Source organism: Lethenteron reissneri, chromosome 25, assembly GCF_015708825.2.
Source record: "Lethenteron reissneri isolate LAM-NWPU_2019-01 chromosome 25, ASM1570882v1, whole genome shotgun sequence".
In the NCBI taxonomy this organism is placed as follows: Eukaryota; Metazoa; Chordata; class Hyperoartia; order Petromyzontiformes; family Petromyzontidae; genus Lethenteron; species Lethenteron reissneri.
Genome location: NC_083803.1, coordinates 12211050 through 12227154, shown reverse-complemented (window position 1 = coordinate 12227154; position 16105 = coordinate 12211050). Strand labels below are relative to the sequence as shown.

At 43.3% G+C, this 16105-nt stretch overlaps 1 protein-coding gene across 4 annotated transcripts in view; it reads right to left on the bottom strand.

Moving 5' to 3' along the window:
* Positions 1–635: 635 nt before the first annotated feature.
* LOC133347245 (CAP-Gly domain-containing linker protein 4-like) overlaps positions 636–16105 on the bottom strand; it is an 83379-nt gene continuing 67909 nt past the window's right edge. For 3 of the 4 annotated variants that reach the window (XM_061559354.1, XM_061559353.1, XM_061559355.1), the window contains exons 14-15: positions 4512–4587; positions 636–3730 (exon numbers count right to left, since the gene is read on the bottom strand). In XM_061559354.1, the coding sequence (XP_061415338.1) occupies positions 3158–3730; positions 4512–4587 (649 nt within the window). In that variant the 3' untranslated portion in view covers positions 636–3157. Of the gene's footprint in view, positions 3731–4511; positions 4588–11752; positions 11818–16105 lie in introns of all 4 variants that reach the window. The other variant, XM_061559356.1, reaches the window with a different exon arrangement.

Below are 16105 nucleotides of genomic sequence, written 5' to 3'. Positions count from 1 at the left end.
GTGGGTTACGGGGTACTGATTGGCTGTGGGCCGGTGACGCGCTGAGAGGGAGTGATCAGGTGGCAGCGCGGTGTGATTGGAGGAGGAGTGTTAACACGCGCTGGGGAAAACGGATCGTAGAGTGCGTCGTGATTGGTTCACTAAGGAACGATGCTCACGTCGACGTCTGCATCAGCTCCGTCTCTCGTGAGCAGGGGCTATAAAAGGGGATGCACACAGGCGTAAGGGCAGTGTGTAACCAGCGAAGAATGAAGACGGGGATGAAGACCTAGGGCCCTGCGGTACCTAGTCCCGCTGTCCTAACGGGACCGGGACTCTGTGTAACCCAGAGGCGAGTGTAGTGTGTGTAGCCATAGGCATAAGGTCTACACGAGCCGAATGCATTGTGTGTAGCCAGGGACATAGGGTCTACACGAGTCGAGTGTATTGGGTAGCCATAGGCATAAGGTCTACACGAGCCGAATGCATTGTGTGTAGCCAGGGACATAGGGTCTACACGAGTCGAGTGTATTGTGTAGCCAGAGGCATAGGGTCTACACGAGTGAAGTGTATCGTGTGTAGCCAGAGGCCTAGAGTTTACACGAGATTAGTGGAGTGTGTAGTCGGAAGAAGGGAGACCACACGTTGTATTGTGACACGTAAAGATTTAATAAAAGTGTGTTCCCGTCAAGAAGTTCCTGCCGTCAATTCCAATACTTCACATGTAACTGACAACAGATCATGTGGCACAAAGGTGAGCAATGACAACACTTCTGTTAACACACATTCATACAAATATACATAGTTCAGGTCTAAAGTAATAAAGTAATAAACGCACTAACACACATGTGCATGATATTAAAATGCATATACATAATACTACAATCATACATTTGTAAAAGTTCAAGTGTTTACCTGCTCACTTTGAGTTATGTTGCAGTAGTCATTTATGTTGGCAGTGCCCATCCCCATAAGAAGCCAGTGGTCGAAATTACATATTTCCACGGTGAAGAACAGTCTAACTCGTGGGTAACCATGTACGTATTATTCACGCTGACAGGAACGATAAATACAAATGTGTACATACACACTGGGTGGCACTTTGGTGAGGGTACTCTACTCACACAATTCACAGACTTTGGGTCAACACCCTGGTTAAGGGGTTGACTCAGCCCAACATCCCTCAGCAGGCTTCTTGTGGTGAAATAGGGGGCCCCTAAAATGGAAACGGGACATTTCCACTGCTGGCTCGCAGGGATGCCAATGGAGATCAACAGTATCCCGTGTTGCACCTCCGATTAGCACGGTTGGCTACGTACGATGCGAAAGAAGTTCAACAAACGTACGTACGTACGTGTCCCAATGAAACAACAGACACATCTTGGCCATTTCTTCTGCGCAAGTGCCGTGCAGTAATCCTCAAATGATATGCCTCTGCTCTAGTGATCGTATAACAATGGATGAAGTTGGTGTGCTTAGCAATGTGGTAATTCCCACACAGTCAATGGTAAATCGTTGCCAATGCCAACAAATAGTTAAAGCTAGAATTTGGTAAATCTCAGGAGGCAGCCTGGCAATCAACCCCAATATTTTTTCGACGCTTGATTAAGCACCCCGACATTAACATAACATTAATCCAATGCTCTATCTCATTTCAGGAAATAAACATGGACACTGTTAAAGGCACATCCCCATGTTCAAATTGGACGCCAGCGGTGTGTGCTCAAGATGAACTTCAACTGAGAGTGCCACAGAGAGAATGGCCACTGGTCCAGTGTTGGCGGGTGACTTTTTCGAAACCCATTTACAAATTATTTGAGGCTTTAGAAGCAATGTAAGACTCCATACTCGTTATAAACCTTTTGATCGCAGGTTTTGTAGTGTGATAAATACAGGATCCTAGAAAATATACTTTGTTCATTGTCACTTCCCCCCAATTATTTTCAAATAAAATACAATGACATTAAAATTATCCTGTGCTATATACATCACAGTAATCTGACTACCCAGTGAAACAGGGCTACTGGTAAATCCTTTTCGTAATTTCACAATTTAAAGATTAAAAAAAATGCCATTTATAAAGCACTGCAATACTGGTTTCTCAATAATCTTTACAAATACCGCCGCGACACAAAGATTAAAATGGGGCAAATCAAACAAAAGCAATTAAGGCAACTGAGAAAATAACTGGCAGAAAAATACAAGCCCATCGATCCGCACACACAACTTGCACAATCCACAGAGGAGCGAGAGCCCATGACTGTTATAAAGTGACAATAAAACCAAAAGATTACATTCATGTTGAGTGGAGATTCGTAACATCGATTAGAGTGACGTGTCGCTCGCAACCCCGTTACACTCCAATACTGCATGGGTGATGAAAATATTGTCAGCAAGTGTTGGGAAATGATGCAATTGCAGACATTGAAATCGTTCACAAATCTGCGTTTTATGAATCTGAAATATTCCCAAGTGCCTTCTATAGTCTAAAGTACTTTTAATTCTTTATAATTAATTTCTACTTCATCCCATTAATTCACCCTATGTCATGGTACCGATTAAAAAATATATTTGTTCGGGTTGTTGCAATACATAGGATATTTCCTATGGAGAGACTGGTTTCTACCATGGGAATGTGGAATTTCCATCACATTCCCAGCACTACCAGTGATGAGATGTGTGCATAGAGACACTATACATTTATCTTGTAATATGTAACTACTCTGTGCATTGATACCTGCCAAATAAAATATTCTCCTTTTACAGCATCTAAAACCCAGCAGCGGTTATTTACATTTAAAAAGTGCATAAATGGTTAACAAAAAAAGGCAGCACAGAACAATTGGCGGCTGTAGCAACATTCATATTTCCATATATTAAAACTATTATATTCAAATGGTTAAAATTATTATTTTTACTTTACAATCCCCTGATATCAGAACATGTAATTTCAGTGTCTAAGTCAAAGTGCTCGACTTCAAATCGGAAGGTCACGAGTTCAAATCCGAGCCAGGCGTTGCTTCAGCTCATTATCCTTAAGCGATTGATAAAGGTGAGCAACACTTTTGTGAGGTCAACAGTGGTTGTGCCATGGTGATAATGTCGCTTGCCATGGGAATTTGGATTTTCCACCAGGCTACAGCCACCAACTGAGAGAGTACCAGTGTCTCTATTCATTTCAGCCGATGGACACTTTGACGTGCCACACAGCCCACACAACTATAGTCCTCATGAAAGACCACCCAAACAAATGCAACAAACATCCAACAGGCACACTGTGGACTTGAACGGCAAACGTGCCGACCCTGGCAGGGCACTTCAGCCGAGCAGTGCCTCGCCAAGCAGCCGGGCGCCGTTGATGCCGCGGTAGGAGACACGACCCGGCCGCACCATGATGCCACAGCCCGGCCGGCAGCTGAAGTAGCGCTGGCCGCCCACGGCACCGTCGTGCTTTCCGCGTGGCGCCCTCAGTTCCAGGCCCAACCACGTGCCCGCCGCAAAGCCCACCTCGCCCACAAAGCGCACTGTGCCCATCTCGCCCGTGCCTGCCACCAACACCTGCATGCCATCCCGGAGGCGGGGAGCGCCGCATCTGCCGCCACCGCCGCCGACCTTCTCCAAGTTGGCCCTGTCGCTGCCGCCCGGGACCGCCGCAGCCGGGGATGATGTCGCCGGGGAGACTGCGTCGTTTGTGGCTGCTAATGCAGCGGTGTGGCTCAAGCTTCGACACAAGGAGCCTGGTTTGCCACGGCTGATTAACGTGAGCACAAGGTAAAGGGATTAAAAAAATGGAGCAGCAGGTAAATTCAGATAGCAGACACAGTGAGAGAAATGTCAAAGGAAGAGAAATGGAACGTGAAAGGATCAAAGAGTGACAGGAATGCATGAGAAAGGAAGAGTATGAAGAACATGCAAAAAATTAAACATTCAAATGTTTACGACCGATTCCAGTTCGGTGACATTTTGATTACAGTGCTTCATAGACGATTGGAATTCTTTGGTTTTTTCGGTGATGACGACCGCTTGTGTTGCGATCGAAACGTCGTGGGTTTTTTTGTTTTTAATCTACGTGACTTTACCGAAAGAAACAAATAATATGAATTCCTGAAGTCACGAAAGTTTTAAGTCAAAATTTAGACGTTTGCAAGTTTTAAAATTCAACCAAATCCCCATTGGGGATTGGCTGAAAAAACATCTTTCTTCCATCAACTGAGCTCATCGTCCCTCCAAGCTCAATAAAATGGAGACTGGTTTTGCAATCGTAATGTTCAATTATCATCAGTCTCAGGGTCGGAATGCACAAGGTAATATATCCATTGCTTACTATAGCAGGAAGACAATTTGACTAAAGACCATTTTTTTGTCCATTAATTAATTATGGTCGTACAGTATTAAAAAAAAAATCATTACCATTCATAAAGTTTACGGGATGCAGCGTTTGACACCTCAGTAAATAAGGTACTTATCCGGTATTTTCGACACACTCATCCACGAATGGGAGAGAATTACGAGGCTACTACTGCAGTACGAACCTGTTCATGGGTGTCCGACCCAGAGGCTTCCTTGGCGGTTTTCCAGTGTTGGGAATACTCAGGCTCCGCTGGAAAGCTGCGCGACCAATCACACAACGGACAACTCCATAATCCACGAGTGCCGATTTGGCCATCCGTAACAAGCACATCCTACATTCTCACACCACAATATGTGGAGGTAAAAAAAAAGCAGCCACAACCGCAAACTGTAAATCTATCATTGCAACGGTCCACACAGAAAGGGGGACTTCCACTCAGCTTTGAGTGGCACCAATTAACACTCCAAATGTCCACTATAGTCGTCAAAGGAGAGATGGGCCACTCTTCAAGAGGGGAGGGAGGGGAGGGGGGCTGAGAAGGAATTGCCAGCATGCATCCCTTCCCTTGCCGTGCTAACATCTCAGAATAATGAAGGTTAGTTGTTATCGGCTGCGGTGGTCAACGTTCGCTCCAATTGACAATTTCTCTCGAATGGCCTTTCACATACATTCTGCTCAAGGCTTCATCAACGCGAAGAGGCCGTGCTGTAAATATATGGACTCAAAACTGGAAGGTTTGTGGAGTTCCAGTCCTGGTCAGCGGTCACCTCGGCCCTGTGGGGTTACTTAATATACCACTTTGGGGAAAGACAACAGCCACCCTTTGCAGATACTATCCCCCCTTCATAGGAATGTTGAATTCATTCCACCAACTCAGGAGGCATTTTGACCGACAAGCTTATGTTCGTTAAACCGACTTGTGTGCAAAGTCTGATATGTGCAATACTAACTGGGAAACAATACTCCTGATTACAACAAAAAAAGCACAAGGCAGCCTGACTACAACATTGTTAAAAACTTCCTGTATGCTTTGAGCTCATGTCTAGTTACTTACCATGAAAATATATATGTATATACAGTTCATTCGGTTTGAAAATACAACGAGCTCACAAGAGATAAAGGTTTTCTGAAAGTAAATGAGCTAAGTAAAGGTTATTTTCATGCAGAGATAAGAATGTTATAATGTGTCATCCCTTCATTGAAAAACAAAACATGATTGACTATTCCACTTGGAATATGCTAATCAAAAGTCACAAGGCTTATGCAAATGTGATTATTCTCTCATGGGCTTAACAATGTAGGTTTGTGAATAGACTTCTAATTTGCTTCAATCGGTTGCCATATTCGTGAAGTCTAAACCAACTATTTATGACAAAAAAACATCATAACACATTTCAACACTTTCTAGTGATTCAACATCAAGGCCAAGGCCGCTGATGCCACCGACACACTCACCATCAGATCCTTTCTGCTGCTAACTCCTGAAACTGATGCGTAGCTGCTACCCAATATCCAAGGTCTGCTCTTAAAAATATCCACCCATCTGCCAAAAACCTGACCTCTGGGTGCCACTCCAATGCTTGCCCTCCTTCATCTTGCATGCATGCACAACCCATTGCCACCTCAACTTCCTGATTTACATCTACCGCACTTTGCTGCCACATCGAAATTGGACACTTCCAAGTTGCACACTCATTCCTTCAATGCAATGCCGAGTTTCTTCTGCACGTGCTTGCATTTAAAGACTAGAATCATAATTTCTGAGTGCGAGGGTACAACTGTCCAGACATTCTATCACAATCTTGATTTGAAGCTTTCGTGACTGCAGGAATCCATACTCTTTGGTTCTTCCGGTAAAGTCTCGTAGGTAGAAGACGGTCGCTTGTTGTTGCGATCGAAACGTCGTGATCTATTATTTTTTCTATACTATCACAACTTAAGACATTTATTACATGCTGAAACTAAAATCTACAGAATAACCCAAAATGACCCCCATCTTTCATTGTCAGAACTCACTATACAGTTGATTCTCAGAAGCCAGTTTTGGAGGTCCCGAACACACATTTTACTTTGTTTAATGGCCCAGTCGCTATATCAATGCCTCCATACTTGGTTGTTTTTGCATTAACAACCAACACTCAAAGTGAGGCGTAAATACAAATGATTCCACAATGTGCCCACCCTCTCACTCTACAGATATTGAATTGGCATTGTTAATTTTGCTGGAAATAAACTTCACGTATTTTTTTCGCAAGTCTAAATCGATATTTTCATCTCTCCAGACTGCCGCTTGCCAATTGTATTTTAGGATTTTTATTTTGTTGTAAGAAAGGTTTATAATAACCTATGAAAAAATAAAAATACATAACCAACAACGATGTCTTAAATTTATCTTTCACAGGGCGATCCACCGGTGAAGTACTCCATTGACAATCGAAAAGTTGCAAGTCCAAACTATGGTCATGATCAATGCAGCTCATCATCCTGTAAGATGATTAAAATAAGTATCCGTTTATGGGAATCCAAGAGTAATTGCCCTATAGGATACACCGTTCCCTGCTTTGGATTGTGGAAATTTCACCATCAGCTCATGGCCACAAAAGAAAATGTGACACTTAATTTCTTGTTTAAGCATGAACAAAATTGTATCAATAAAACCCTGGTTTATAAACTATTACTCAGCTATGATGCATAGTTCCATCAGCATGAAACAAAAAATGAATTACATCTGAAATAACTCTGAAACCTTAAATAGAATGACATCAAGATTGCAATTCACACGCAGCTTAAATCACTAAGCATAGGCTGCAAGTCACTCACAAAACCCATCTTCATATTCGAAATAATTTTGTGTGGCACTCTGGATGGGTTTTTATATTTTGGTAAACGAACATCATGTTCACAGAAGCTGGCTTATAGTGGAGTTTTTTGGAATATTAACATACATAAATAGATAATGTAAATTCTTATACAAAAAAATCCAAAGTGTCTCATGATCAAGCAAGCAGAGTGCAGCATTTATTTCTGACGGTAGTCCTGAGCCAGAGATGAAAATCTCACATTCCTAGTGGATGAGCAATAATCTCCATAGTACATTTTAACGACCCAGAAGGGGACAGCAAGTGAAGTGAACCCCAGCCAGGAATAAAACTTGTGGGCTTTCCTTTGCGAGTCAGGCGCTCTATTCATCGCGCAACTAAGCCAGATGAGCAGAAGCCTGCTAGTGCAAAGTGCCACTTTCCAGCATACAGAACACAGCCACATGTAGACACCATTGTCATCCAGTTGCTGCCACCAGCATTCACACAGAATCCACAATCAGATTCACAAACACTTCCCAAAACACCTAAATCGCGAGCCATTTGCATTTAAGAAAAGACTGCAACACAAACCCTACCCTTTAAAAAAAAGAACATGACATTTTTTTATTCCAAATTTCTATATACTCCCGTCAGGGTTACTCAATAGGCGCAACATGGACCAGCACCCCCAGTTCTTTGTGATGTGCCCCCCCCCCCTCCTTCTTCCCCTTCTCTTGCACCCTCATTGTGTGGCTGCGGCCGGCTCACTAACCCGCTCGCTCGCTCACTCGCGTATAAAGGAAGGCCGAAACTCTGCCTTTCATTTACACAAAGCACTTCCATTCAAGGCTTGCCTTTTTTGTCTCGATCAATAGTGGCTGAAGGCTTCTGAATATGAAATTATGTGGCTTCCCACATCAGTAAAATTGAAACTTTTATTCGGTGCAAGGCTGTGGGCTTTATGTAACTGTCTTGATTTGTAATAAGTTCTGCTACTATAGTCCAATATTTAAAATAAAGAATGTCTGCCTTGGAAACAAGCGAGGGTTGGTTATAGAATGGTGTGGACGATTAAATGGAAGTACACGTAAAATGACCACTGCATATTTTTGTGTGTACTATCATGGGACCTTATTTGCCAGAATCAACGTATGAAAAATACGAATAGGTTTAAACATTTCTGGAAATAAAACAGGTGTGAAGATGTTAAAACAGATGTTAAGATGTTCAAACATCTTTTGCAAGGAATCAAGTCTGCATCAACCACATGTACTTGTTGTGAAAATGCAAACAAAACATGCTCTGATAATATATTAATTGTCTTTGAAACGGACTGTCTCTGGTGTAAGCCAATCAGTTTCAAAGACAATGCATAATATTATCAGAGCATGTTTGTCTGCATGTTCACCAAAAGTATGTGTGGTTATTGCAGACATTATTCCTTACAAAAGGCATCTATTTGGTGTTTTAACATCTTAACACCTCCTGTTTTTTATTGCCAGAAATGGTAAAACTCATTCTTAGTTTTCTGTACTGTTCAACAGAATGCGAAATCCCCATTCATTTGTTTGTGAGCAACATTACGTGTGTGTGCGCCAATGACAGAGACAAAGGACTTGCAGGCGGACTACTGCAATGCCCTTGAGCAATATCGTGGCCAAGGTGGAGTCCTTCGTCACCGACTGTAAAGGTGTAATGACCATGACCCTTGGTTGACCCTTGGCTGCATCACGACACGGGCGCTCGGTGACTGGTGACTGGCGCACGCTGTTGCACGCGCTGCGGTTACTTATGACCTGCAATGGCAGCAGGACAACGCTCCTGTAGCTGGAGGCAAGGTTTGAGAGGTGAATTATCACATTTGTACGTACCCAAAATTTTTTTCAGATTTCATATGCCACGTTGTCATTTAGTGATTATTACTTTGATAACACTGGTCAACAAAATAAAATCATTTTTTTCTGGCCTGGACTTTTGCAGCTGTTTTAGACTAATTTCAGGGTGCTGATCCCAAATCTGATCTCAGATTTGCTCTATCACATCATTTTTATGCTATCGGCATACCCCATTTTCATTGATTGCAAGTTGTTGCGAGTCAGTGACTGCAATGTAAAAATATGGTGCTGTATTTTTAGGATAGTCTGTTTATAATATCATTTTATGTAGATATCCACATTTATTTAATATTATTCTTCTGCAGTTTTTATTGAAAATGCAATATTTTATATCTCAAAAACCTGATGTGATAGACAAAAACTGATGCCAGATTTGTAATCAGCACCCCAAAATTACCTTAAAACCATTGGAATAGCTTATGCCAGAAAAAGTGTGTTGACCAGTGTAATATAATGTAATGAATGATAATAAGTTACGGCCCTTTGTGAATCCATTGACAGATGAAGGCCTCCCCATGCTGCGTCAATCATGGGGAACCGTGTGACCATACTTCACCATGCTGGTCAGTGTCGTTTAGTGGGGGGGGGGACAAGACAAGTTCAGATATTATCTGTAGCCAGATTGATAGCGCAGTACACAAACCAGCATGCCACCATAACCCTGAGTAAAAACACATTCCTGCGGAGGGAGCTGGTAGGAACGTTGGGTTGCTCAGTCAATGGCCAGGGTCAACGGCGGCGTGGTGTATTCCACAAATACGGCCGACTGTGAGGGCGGGCACAAGCCGGCGTGAGTAGGTTAAACGTTGAGTTTTATAAGGGCACCACAAGGGTGACCAGCCCCTCCCCACCCAGCCCCACCCTCCCCTCCCTCCCCACCCTCCCCACCCAGCCCCTCCCCACCCTCCCCTCCCCACCTAGCCCCACCCTCCCCACCCAGCCCCTCTCTCCCCACCCACCCAGCCCCTCCCCTCTCCACCCAGCCCCACCCTTCACATTTTTGGATGCACGATGGATGGACACAATAATCCCCTGTGGGCTGGTGGAACCAGTGGGTTCCTACCAGTATCAAATACATCAAACAATGATTCTTGACAGACATCTTCCATTAATTCTCACAGCGATATCAATCCTCGTCCATGCAGCAGTCAATACGGGCTCCTGTCAAAAGAAAATTGGCCATTCGTCTCTCATACCTCGGTCACAAATTACAGATTACAGGACAAGGTGCCGCACGCAAATTCACATACCCCTCCAAGCGCTGCACACCACAGACTAACACGACGCAAACTTCAACCGTACATCGCACATCATGACGTAGCGGGGTGAGAGCACTCCAACCTTGGGGGGGGGGGGGGGGGGGTGCAGGGGCAGGGTAAGGATTCGAGTGCGGCTGTGGGTTAGTAACGATTCCTAATGAGTCCATACGGATAAATCACTGTGCAGCTTGTGCTGGCGAGTAACAGTATGTAAATGAGTCAAAGTCAAAGGAGGAGAGCCTGGCGCCTACTCTGACGCTCTGCCATTCGCAAGCATGGTGTTAATTATTCCGGTGTATGACGTGGTTGTGCTCCAGTGAGAGACAATATCCATCCAAACGGCCGTGTGTCCCTGAGTCACAAGATGATGCATATAAACAAATATATGCACAAAACATCAAACTTAAAGTGAGACCCAGTGGCAGATCGTCTATGTTTATGTGTACAAAATAACAGCTGCTTGTTAATAAGCAATGCTTTTTCCCTTTAAGGCAGTATCTTTCCAAGCATGAGCAGCTCCACTGTGTTGGAGATAACAGTCTGCAGTGAGATGGGGGGATGGAAGATTTGACAGAGGTGGTTAATTTTTGTCATTGGGAGGGATCTCCAGAGGCGAGCAATATTGTTAATCCAATTAAAATTAAACGCATTGAGGATGACTAACACGCAAAAAAACTCCCTTGGAAAAGTTTCCTCTGATTAAGTGATGTTTTCCTTTGTAAAATTAAATTATTATCAACACGCCGAGGTCGGTCTCGGGTTTGAATACCAAAGGAAGAAGCAGGTTCTCGTGCAAAGCAAGATAGTGGCAGAAGCATATATTTGGTGTAAGCAAAGCTTTAAGAAATGCAATAACTTACATTAAAAAACGCAATAAATACCAAGCAAAAGTGACACTTTTGACAAGAGAATTAGATCACAAACAGAAAATTTTGATTTTAAATCCTGTCGAGGGATGTCCTCAGCTCATTATCAGTGCTGGGTTGATATTCATTTTGTGGGAAGTTAACAGTGGTGGTCAGTCTGTTTTACAGAACAGACTGGCCACCACCATGCATGCCAAATTCCCACCAATGACTGAGGGCTACTGAGGACTACCCCATGCTCACTTGAGTAGGGAAGCACTAAATGCATTTTCGGGTACCCAAGGCATCTATCCACTCTCCAACCTTTCATTTGATATCCCTGGGGTCCTATAAAAGGGCGTCCTTCAAAGACACAACACAATAGATCCCCTTGCAAAGGCTTCTGTGCCAAGGTTTTCCTTGGAATAATAATGAAGAGAACCCAAACAAACCCACCACAGATCCTGTGCTGCGGTGAATGCCATTCTGATTAGCTGCTCCGTAAAGCATCTGCTGCATGTTCAAAGGGACCTATTGGAGCACACTGAATGAAGGGACTTTGAGCTGATGGTTATACATGGCCCCAAAAAAAACCTTGCACCTTGAAAACAGAGAGACATACCGGACAAAGGATGAGACGCCTTCCCTGTGGGCAAATCCAGCAGCGACTCCATAGACACCGTCAGCCTGAAATAGGGGGCACAGAGTCGACGCAAAATGTCGAGACGGATTTGCTGCATAGCAACTCTAGCGTTGGCCAGACATGCAACTGGGTGTGCCAGGAAAGTCCCAGACAGGCAACGAGGAATCGCTCGATAAGTCCTTGGCAGCCTCAAAAGTCTCATGGAGGAATCTGAGAATTCCCAGACACATCCAGGATATGGCACCATTTAGAAAACCAGACACGATAACGGAGTGGAGGCCAAGTGAGACTTCTCACTTCAACTCCCCCAGATGTTTGCAGTAGCACGTAGCAAATGTTTGAGAGAGGTTATGTTCAAGAGGTGGCCTAACTCATAAGACCATACATACTTGGATGTGTCACAGTAGTTTTTACATTGTGCTATGAACCCAGTGACCTGAGTTCGATCCCAGCCACAGCTGGCGACCGGGAACAGAACCTGTTCCGAGCCCTTTCAAAAATGACACATGGGTGTCTGGTGCAGTGTGCACAAACTGATGATGCACATCTGGAATCCTGTGCTTTTGATCAGACTTGGTGTGGATTGGTGAATCAGGAAGGGGGGGGGGGGTTGAGGAATATCAACAGCTGCAGAAACAGCAGCTTCATCATTAGCACAATCATTGTCGTCATCATCATCGATCTCATTTATCATCACCTTCATTATTATCCATTACTATCCTACATATTTGTCTGAAAAACATCTTTATGTATTAAGGATGGAAAGGCTTGGGCAATTGTTGATGCTGGCTCACCACCTGGCTGCCTTCCAACCTGTCGGTGGTATCTCAGCAATTTCTGTGATGCAATTTGCATGAACGACATTGTATAAAACTAAACACAACATTATTATAACACCTGAATTCATAAAACGTGTGAAAACAACTTCTGCATGATATAGGCCCTTAGAACTATTAAAAAAAACCCAGCCATTTTCATAATTATACCCGCCCCTACTGGACATCTGTGAGAGAGAGAGCTGTATAAGCTCATCGGATTACTCCAGTATAAACAAAGATTCCGAAATATTCTGATTATGATAAATCATTGGTGAGTAACGTGCATGCCGACCCTTTAAAACCGCTATTGTTAAACATGCAGAAAGATTACACACATCCTGCTTGAAATGTGGAGCGACATTAGCTTGAAATTCGCTGGTTCGCCATTTTTAAGACAAGCAGATAAAAATAAATCCTTAGTGGCAGGCTTGGAAGATTTTTTACATTCAGCAAATGACTATGGGCGGGGGGGGGGGAGTCACGTGGGGTGGGTGCTGTTCCCCCATCCATGCGTATTAATTAAATTGATATTAAATTCATGCATTGCTAAGTTCTCTTGAGTACTGGGCAAAAGAATGGTGTTCTAGTCTATCTAGTCGGAGAATGACCACCGTTTAAATAAACTAAATATTGGGGGTGAGACAAGGTGGTTACATTTGCAATGCCTTTCTGGTTTGCACTACAATTGCACCATTTGTTGGGAAATCAATTCAATGGCTCACAAACATACTACACTGCAGCCCACCTACCACCTCTCAACCACTTCCTGGACGAATCCATCATTCCAGACATTTCATGCCAGTAGCAATAGACCTAATACGGGGGAAAAAAGGATCGAACCACTGAAATGAAGGCAGTCTTGCATTGCAGCCTTGGCCCATTTGTATTCTGTGCGGTGGGACGCCCTGCTCTGCATGCTGCCTTGGAGCCCCTGCATGTGGGCTGACATGCCCTCGGGAGGGCCTGTGCGCACCGCTCAAACGCATGTCGTCGAGCGGACGTGCAATGACTCACTGAAGTGTGGGTGTTCTCCTTCCTCGCTCGATCAAGGGGGAAGCACTCTCCTGCCTCCTCCCCCTCCCCACCACCCTGGTCTCACTCTAGGTCACAGCAGTGAAAATAATACCACCGTTTGGCGAGGTCGCTCTGAGGTTTGTGTCAGAGCACTGTGCCGGCACCATTTAGAGCCTACGGTCCAACTCTGGGTCTCAACCACCCATCCCAGCGAGTTGATGGTCCATGCCAGGTGAGAAAGGATCGCACGAAATGTTTTTTTTTTAACTTAATTCAGCGAATCTAAGTTCTTCATGCTTAACATATATGGTGTGATTTCCAAGCAATGCAACTTTTTGCTGGGCATATAAAGATTCGGAGAGACAAGAGGCCAATTATAAAATCTCAAGTGAAACAGGTTTGGATAGAAATATGACCTTAATCACACAATTAGCTTTCCATTGACACCAGAAGTCTCTTCTAAAGGGAATTGGATAGTTCCACCCCCTTCATCAATGACAGTGAATGAAAGACATACATGTCAAAAGTTTTTTTTTATTGCTATGAAACACTAGCTCTTGAAATATTTCAGTCGATAGGAATACCAGTTTAGCCAGCCAAAGATAGAAATCCATATGTTGGGGTAAACATTTGACCATTCATAGACAACAGTAAAGTCAACAATGTCACTTCCAGGTTATGCCCTAAATGTGAAAGGTCAAGTCTGAGTGTCTTCATGCTTAAACGAGCAAGGAGCAGTGCCTGCCTGCACTGCCAGTTAGGAGCCAAGGGTGAAAATTCCACTTTCCTACATCAAAAGCAGTGTCTTTATAGGACAACTACAGTTGAATTCCCACAACATCAGTAATCACTGTATCACTCCTAAAAAGAATGATGGGCTGAGTCAACCTCTGGCCAGGAATTTAACGTGTGATCTTCCTCTTAATAGTTGCGTACTCTAACCACCTTGCAACTGCAATGGGAAATATATACTTCCCGCTTTTTATAATTGCACACATGCCAGTATTACAAGAGAAAATAAATATATGAAACACTTCGTAGGTAAAAAGGTATGATGGATCAAAAACGGAGTTGAAAAAAGTTTAATCTAATCCGTTTTTGGATATGCTATTTAATGACAAAGGCAAATTGTCTCTACTAAAATGTTCTGTTTTTTTTATATCAGTGAGTGCATTTCACAAAATGCAGATATTGCACCACCAATGCTGTTTTTTAACAGTATTTGTACCGTGGAAAAATGCCAAAATATTGGTCCGAACACCAAACAAGGGTTGCTAAAATCACCACGCATTCATACACAAACAAGACACAGATCACCAGTTGAACCTTCTAGACCAGAGAAACAAGTGTTCTGAGCCAGTGCCTAATAAATCATCCATCATACATGACATGGTGGAGTGGTCAGCACCATTCTTGACCAACTTATTATTTTCAGTGCTCATGCTATTGACCACATTGCACCAGATAATTGTTGAAAGCCAAGTTGACCTTGGGGACAACATAAAAGGTGTATATGCCATTTGCAACTGATTTTGTGTCATGGCTCAGAACTGAACCTAAGTTTCTGGAATTCTAATCCAGTACACACAAGGCAATCCATCACCACTCACTACCACCTCCTCAACCATACACCCACGGAAGCAAATGCACGCAGTTATGTGCAGTGGCACACACACGTATGCCTTCATCCTCACGACACCTTTCAAACTGGACCTGAGATATGTCGGAACTGTGACCTAAATTTGGAAGTGGAATGAGTCAAGAACGATGTGGGGACAATGGGCAGGCCAACCTTGAGGCAGCGAGGAATTTAACGATTAAACAAGCAAGAAAACAATCTCAGGGAATTATGGGTTGTTACACATTAACACTTCACTAGCTCATTGGTACAGTAGAATATATTAGTTAAATCACTGTAAATATAATGCATGAATGAACAAATCATAAGGGTTGCTTAATATTTTATAACATTATAAACGCATCTTCTGCCTGCATTCTGCCTTGATTTGTTCTTCCAATCACATGGCAATTTGTTAATGACATCAAAGTTGCAAATTACATTCTGAAAGTGCCCGGGTGATTCGGGATTCAGAGCAATGAGCCAGCATGCTGGGATCTCTGTAATTTTCAAGTGTAGCGTGTTTATGGTTTCAGCCACACACCAATGACTGCATAAACATATCCATCACATTTAATTTAGTTTTTCACTTATTTTAGGTTAAGCCTGCATCTGAAACATACATATTTTAGTTTGATTCACATGCGATGAACGATCTCTATAGGGGATTAAATCCGTGACCTGTGTGTTACAGAACACTCAGCATATTCTGAACTCTTATGATCCCATAAAGATTTAGAGCTCATGCTAGAACTCGTAGCATATGCCTGTAATCAAAGTCACTGGATGCAGGGTGGACGGCTGATGCGGAGACAATTATGTGCTGTAAGATGGATAAACATGCGGGGCTGCGAGATGACCTGGTGATGGTAGAAAACAAAT